Genomic DNA, 7,235 nt, shown 5'->3' with positions numbered 1-7,235 from the left:
GAAAAATATACTAACTAGATTAAATTATAAAATTGTCTTATCCCCTATTCTCAAATTCTTATAGTTGAATTATTGTAAACTTCAAATTAGTTAACTTATTTTATATTAATTTTGATTTCCCTATCATAATATTAAAAAAATGGAAGCTCATTTCACATTCATGATAAACTCTAATCTCTGCCAATAAACTTAAATCTATTGCACTGATGTCTGACAATTTTCAATTTTGTTTCCACATAAACTTATTCCATCCTCAACTAATGTACCTTAATAATTTCATTCTCAATTCAATTTAATCAAAGCTATGTATTAATTTGTGTTTCTTTCCGTGCAGGCATTTGATAGCCTACTCTGGAATATCTCATCCGTGTGATAATCTCCCATCAAATGCAATCATATGGGCTTTACTGTTCCTTAATACTAAGGTAAAATTTATCATTAATTCATAATGATCACAGCACAACTCCTCTCTGAAGCCCTTGTTAGGGTTTAAGGTGAACATAATCTTATCGGCGCTGCCATGATTTGAAAGGGGATCCAAAGATGATGAAGGTCCCACGGGCACAAGAATGCTCCCGCGATTACTTCTGTCTTCCGCTACTTTTCTGAACCAACAAGTCAAAAAGGTGTGGAAAGATTTCTTTTTTCAACTTCAAATTCTATTATGCTGCACATTCATTCGCAGAAATTCGAGGATTCCTATCCACACCGGACCCATCTCGCTCAACTGTTTCCTTCTAAAGAATACAGTGGCTAGTCAGAGTCCCATCAACATATTTTTACTAACAAGCAGTCAGATAGACTTGGGTCCCTTAGAATTTGGCGCTCCTGCTTTTACACTCATTACTATTCATAATGACTGCCCATGCGTAAGGGTAGCCCTCTTTTCTTTGTATAAATTGCATTGATTGATATCTGTACTAATAAAATTTAGAGATAACAGGCCACATCACACCAAATTTAAGCCCGTATTAGCAGTATAAAGTATGATAGAGACTACTTTAGATTCATGAATTTAAATTATCAAAGAAAGCCAATGGAACAGCAATGTGAGGCTTTTTAGTTTTTAATCTTGATTATTGACGGTGAACTTTCCTGTATGTTCAACTTCATCGACTTTGCATAAATCTTGAACGGAAACAATCGCTTAGTCTTCCCTTATCCTCTTAAAAACCCTTATAAAACCTACATACTCACCTTTGTTTTCCCAGTATTAGCCTCTAATAAACTTAACATTCTAATCCAAATTGAGAACATTGTAAGTTACCCATTTAGCCCTGAATAGGCACTACCCCCTAGCCAGTGCTAGTAGATTCTTCAGTGAAAAAGAGATTTCCCACCGTTTAAGGTTTTGAAAAATTTGGCATATAAGTCAAAGCCAAATCCTCATGCTCTGCCATTGTTCCCAAAAGACATTCTGGAAAACGAAATGCTGTAGACAATGCAAATTTCAAGGTACGTAATTTGCGGATGTGTCTATTTACACCTAATAATGCTACATCATTGAGATGTCACATCATCCTCACTGGCTGACACTCGTGTATTATATTCATTAAATCGGGAGAGCGCGGGTACCCTGAGTCTGTAATATGCATCCATTACCACAGGATTCCTATCTACCAGAGTTATGTAACCTATGTCTATGACCTCCACTTTTAACCAAAATTCTGGGCCTATCCGGGTTTTAAACCATTCGGAAGCTATTCTGGAGAGATAAAGGCATGGAGATCTGTTGGTGGGTTATACATGTTGCTTTGCTGATATCACTAGACTTGGTTTCAGCTCATATCCATGGTATGTAAATGCATGCTAATCTACCAAAGTTTTGTTCTTCACAAACTCTTTTTCCTCTAAATATAATTGATTTCATCTTCAAAAGCAATATAGACCTCAAAAATCTAGAAGTTCCATGAGTATAGGGAGAGGACTATATATTGATATTTCATAGATCCTGATTAGTTTTAGTCTTCTTATTTTGTAAAATAAGATGCTGAATGATTTTTGCAAAACATAAAGCATAGCAGCAGCATGCCACTTGGGAGTGTAGCTTACAGATTGTTGTTGAGATATTAATGAGGAAAATTCAAGTTGAATGAAAATACTGCACAGTTGAATGTTGCAAGAGGGATTGGTTTGTACACGACGGGGGTATTTGGAAAGTTAGGAAACTGGTATTGGTACGACTATTTTTTTTGAAACGCAAAATTTGGAAATGTTATTTTTATTATAATTTTATTTAGAGAAAATCTGAAAATATAGTAGAATGCAACTATATATTAATCATACTTAAAAGACTGTACTGCCAAAAGCCCTTTATGAATACTGATATCCCCATGCATTTCCACTATTACAGTTCTTAAATTCTCAACTCTCGAAATAACGTTCAAAACGATTAGATCTTCTACCACTGAACCCTGCAAAATCTCTCTATAAGTCTCCAAAATGGGAGATGTGTCCCTGTCTGTGATGCATCTCAGGGGTCAGGGACGCATCTCCATGCAACTATGGTATTATTATTTAGTATTATGGACACTAGTTACCCTTCATTGCCAATGTTATACCCTTCCGGACAGGGCAACTTATCCTCAGTTCAGGAATGACCATGATAAGGGGTGCCCCAATAAAATAGAATAGTCCATGATAAGTTGTTGGGATTTTACGGACTAGAGTTTTTGACTCAATTTATATCAGTCAACAAATTTTGAAATGTCATTGTGCCCTGGTCTAACGGGTTCAGTTTATTTGGTTAAAGCAATAAGTCTTCATTGTGGAGACCCTGGTTCAAATCTTAAGTGGAACATCTTTGTGAAATTTTAGGTTGTGACTCTTGATCATCTATTGATTGTATTTGTCTCATTGTAAAAGGTGCATTCTACGTTGTGACTATTAGTCTTCCAATTGTTATTTCTAGTGTGGTTACTCGTAAGAAGCTAGTATGATTGCTCATAAGAAGATCGAATAATTTTGTAAATCTCATATGATTGCTTGTAAAGAATATAATTATATAAGATTTGGAAACAATCTTCGATGTAAAAAATGTCATTATCCCTTACTGTTTGGCCTGCCTGGCCTTTTTGCTTGGGAAAGTAGACATTTAGTTGTTATGGAATTGGGCTTGTTCTCTGGTGGGTGGTAAAGTATCCCGGAAGAGAGGACATAAAACAAAGGATGAAGTGGCTTCTCAATGCTCTATGTAGATATATAATTTGCGAGAAGAAGAGACAGAGACAGAGACCTAGTGATGAGAATGAAATTGCGTGTAATGTTTGCTCGAGCTTTAATTGATATTCATATGACATTCACAATCTGCTAGCCGGTGAATCACCCCATCAGGTTTAAGTCTCTGCCAGACTTGAAAGAGAAGTGTCTTACAAAACCTATTGTTACTTCTCTGCATGCATGCCCATTAGCTAACTTTAGGACATTTTGCTTGATTGATTGAAAACTCATTAGTGTAATAGGGTAATGAGTTAAACTGGGACAGACCTTTGTGTTGAATAAATTAGAAGGCCTTGGCAGAGGTAACGGGGTTTGCTTGTCAAGAAATTAGAAATAACGCTTTTCTCTAAAAATTCACACAGAAGTTGCAAGAGGGGTTTTCCTACGAAATGCGGACTTAAGGCTTGAGCAGGCTCTGCATAATGTAGCTAACAGGCCAAGATTGCTCGTAACTATAAATAATAGAACAAAAATAATAAAATTTACTTTAGCTGCAAGAGGGTCTTTCTTACACAATTCTAACCAAACAGCTATTATCCAAGTTTGTTAAATAAAGTGAACAGGCAAAGCTTCTTCCAATTTGGTACAGGAGAGATCACAGCATATCATTTTATCATGTTTCTAAACGAGCTATATTAACCATTGTTAGGACCGTATTAAAAATTAACTTAGTGAAATACAAGGACTCGCATCCCCTTACCAAATTTTGAAGTCTCTGTATCTGGGAGGTCCCCGAGATCTGTCTCTAAGACGTCTCCATACCAGGTATTTGAGTACCTAAGTACCCCAACTTTGCCATTCTGCAACCATATCACCATTGGGATGGGTACTTGAATTTCTTTTTGAATTTTGATTGTTGAGTGTTACTGTTAGATATGTAATATGTTACTATGTTGACTGTTCAATGATTCTAGTTTATGTTACAATTTTACGATATTGAAGTATTTTTAATTTGATATGTTATACTGAAACATCATTTCATAATAACTAGCATTTCAAGATCTATTTATATATCATACAACATCCCTCCCTGCCCTGTCCTCACCTTACCACTGTCCTCTGAGCTGTCCCCCGCTGTTCCAAAATTGAAGTCTATTGTCCAACTGTTCTAAAAACTCATCCCAGCATGGACTGCAGTTTCAACGTACCCCATTACTAGTATTACACTGATTTACTCCTTTTGTGTTGAAATTTGATATCGTTTTCACATTGCATAAGTTCCCATAATGATGATCATGAATAATATCTTGCAGGCCAAATTGTTCTGCGAATTCTATCAATTCGTGTGCATTTAGATTCCATAGCTTTTGTACAAGTGTAAAACTTTAAGATAAGTTGCAAAAAATCCTGTCTTGAGTTTTATGGAACGACTTCATCTAAGAGTTTGAACTTTTGGCAGGTAACCCTGCGGATGAGCTAGTTGATATGATAAACAAGAACAGAAGTGCACACATGAAATCGGCATCATCACAACTGTATGACAATCCAGGGCTGGCATGCATGGCACTGCAGTACATTGATACATACAATGGAAAGTGCGATGAAGGGAAGAAGCCTCCTGAAGTGGACATTACGGAAGTGTTTGCACCTGATTGTGGGGTGGAGCTGGCCACGGTGCAAACCATATCAGGCAGGCTGTTGGCCTGTCAGCTGCATTATGCAGAGCCTGCTGAAGCCTTTTCTCACCTTCTCATTAGCAGCAAAAAGAGTTTGTCCATTTTGTATGATGGCAACCAAACAGAGATTGGGGTGGGTGTGAGTGGGACCAATGGCGGCGGACCCTACTTTTGGTGTGCCCTGTTTGGCAGTGGACTAACGAATTCTACCTTTGAGCTTGAAGGAGGAAAGGCCTTAAAACAGAGTCAAGGTTGTTTCAGTGGATCTGGCGCCCCTTGTGCTGTTTCTGCCACTGCCTTAACCTCTGCACCATCTTTCTTTCTTCCATTCTTCTCTTCTCTTTCCCTTCTTCTTTGGACAATTACCCTCATGATGCACCCGCCCAGATGATTATTCCCCGCTACCTTTTCTCTTGATAGTTTCCGCTTTCTCTGCATAGCTGTGTACCAGATTGATAGGACATTACCCATTTTAGCGTTTCGGGGAAATTTACAAAGAAAGAAAAGTTATATCAAGACCTGATGATCTGAGAAATATGAAACAATAGAAGGCACGCTGTGGGAAAAAAGTTGAAAGATAAATTTTTGTTGACTGGCGATTGTATGTATTAGAAATACCTGGGTTTTCGCCATCTGGTTCTACGAAAAGAGGGCTACTATTAACAAGGTTTTAAACCGGGCGGGACATTTTTGCGGATTGCGAAGTGAAAAGAAATGAAGGTCCTTTTAAAACAAGCAAATAGGTAGAGCTAGTTTTCTATTTGTTGAGATTAGAAATAGGAGAGACTTATCTTGTGAAAAATGGATAGAGAGGGTATTGTGCTGCCCGCACTGTATGATTTAATTTTGGATGTTGCTATTAGATTTAAGACGGCAAAGCTTCAACAATTCATGAAGGATTTGCATTCTCTTTAAACACCCGTGTCTGGTTTTGCAAGCGTATTCTTTGGTTTTTTTTGGTATATACTCAGTTTTACAATCTTGAACTTTGCATTCTTGATTTACAATGATTGTTTGCTTATCTCATCTCAAAATGGTGGCTCTTTTACTCTTTGAGCATCATTAAAATTTCTTCTGCAACTAGCTGTTATTTTTAAGATATAGATTGTAAAAACAAAAATATATATCTATGTTCTTATGATCTTAAATGATCTCGTTTTTAGATGTTCAAGTGATTGAACAATATGGTCGTTCTAATTGCTAGTTGATGAATAGATCTGTTCAATTGTTACCTAACATGAATTAGGACTTTCTTTGTTTGTACAAGGCATTGACAATGATTTGAATACTGCATGTTTAAATTGGTGAGCAAAAACTAATTGAAAGTAAAGTTAGCTTGACCTATGTTTAAATTTGATCTTGGAAATTCAGATGTCAAATGCATGGTAAGCCTAGTCTTGTTGTGCGCACTCTAGTGTGTATCATATATTATTGAGACTCACATTATACATTGCCTACCACAATTGGTAGTGTTTGGTGACTTGTTTTTGGAATAAGTGTCTTTGTATTAATGTTTGTTTTGTGAAAATTTCGTTATTTAGACAAGTTTATAGTTTAATTGGTAATTTCTAATTGAGGGTTTAAAAGGAAATGTTTGTGTTTAATCTATGATTTAATATTTAGTTAGAACTATAGTATAAATGTCTAAATTTTGTTGTTTGAAAAACCAACAAAGGGTTTTTTTTTTCCTTATTTTGTTAGGAATTATATGACTAATGTAAAGTGGAACATTTGGGAGTTAGAAATACATTATAATTAATTAATTTTTAAAAAAAAAGTTAAAATAGTAATTTCATTTTAAAAAAGGAAAATAGAAGGCATTTGGAACTTAGTCTATTTTGGAAGAACAAGAAACCTCTCAATGATTGAATTTTGAGAATGGCTGATGGATTTATGTGGGAATAATTGGATTGGAAGAGTAAGTTCAAGATCCTTGGGTTGTCCATGATTTGTGCACAATGGTTTGTTATGTTGTGAGTTCTTTTCATTTGAATTTTAGGCCGTAATGAGATAGTGCGTTACATTTCTCTCTTGTTTCTTGCTCTTTGGGTTCTGAAATTTATTGTAGAAGAATTGAAGTAGGATTAAAAGCTTTTCTTCTTTTTGAAGAGACTTGTTTGGTTGATTATGGAAGCTGAATGTTCAAATTTGGGAAAACAAGAATTTGTTGGAGAAATGTTAAAATTTAATTAGAATAAGGTCTAAAATGTAACCACAAAAGAGATATATTATTATTATTTTTTGTTTTGTTTTATGATTAATGCAATTTATCAATGCAACTATATGAATTCCTATTTTAACCAAGTATTTTAAAAGCAAATAACAAAGATAGAGTAATGAATGATTTAATAAAATAATTGAAAGGGTAATTTCTAACGGACATAAGTCAAGGTAACAACA

General features: G+C 35.5%; 1 protein-coding gene across 2 annotated transcripts; it reads left to right on the top strand.

Annotated features, from left to right (window-relative positions):
- The first annotated feature begins 213 nt into the window (after positions 1 to 213).
- Positions 214 to 5,751, top strand: LOC149562151 (uncharacterized). 2 transcript variants are annotated; one of them, XM_089825688.1, is made up of 2 exons: positions 214 to 626; positions 4,619 to 5,751. In XM_089825688.1, the coding sequence occupies exon 2, from the start codon at positions 4,645 to 4,647 to the stop codon at positions 5,224 to 5,226; it is 582 nt and encodes a 193-aa protein (XP_089681814.1). In that variant the 5' UTR covers positions 214 to 626; positions 4,619 to 4,644; the 3' UTR covers positions 5,227 to 5,751. The 2 variants fall into 2 exon arrangements, with proteins under 2 accessions (XP_089681814.1, XP_089681813.1); XM_089825687.1 differs by having other exon boundaries at positions 529 to 1,794.
- The last annotated feature ends 1,484 nt before the right edge of the window (positions 5,752 to 7,235 follow it).

Source organism: Cupressus sempervirens, chromosome 4 (genome assembly GCF_028749045.1).
Source record: "Cupressus sempervirens isolate cs-2001-9-10 chromosome 4, ASM2874904v1, whole genome shotgun sequence".
In the NCBI taxonomy this organism is placed as follows: Eukaryota; Viridiplantae; Streptophyta; class Pinopsida; order Cupressales; family Cupressaceae; genus Cupressus; species Cupressus sempervirens.
The sequence above is the reverse complement of the archived record's forward strand: the minus strand, read 5'-3'. Positions and strand labels throughout refer to the sequence as shown.

What these genes read in the sequence shown, in the direction of transcription:
- LOC149562151 (XM_089825687.1), top strand. Translation starts at nt 1,722, where the DNA reads ATGGAGATCTGTTGGTGGGTTATACATGTTGCTTTGCTGATATCACTA. An exon ending in GGTTTCAGCTCATATCCATG is followed by an intron (nt 1,795 to 4,618) that starts GTATGTAAATGC and finishes AACTTTTGGCAG; the next exon opens with GTAACCCTGCGGATGAGCTA.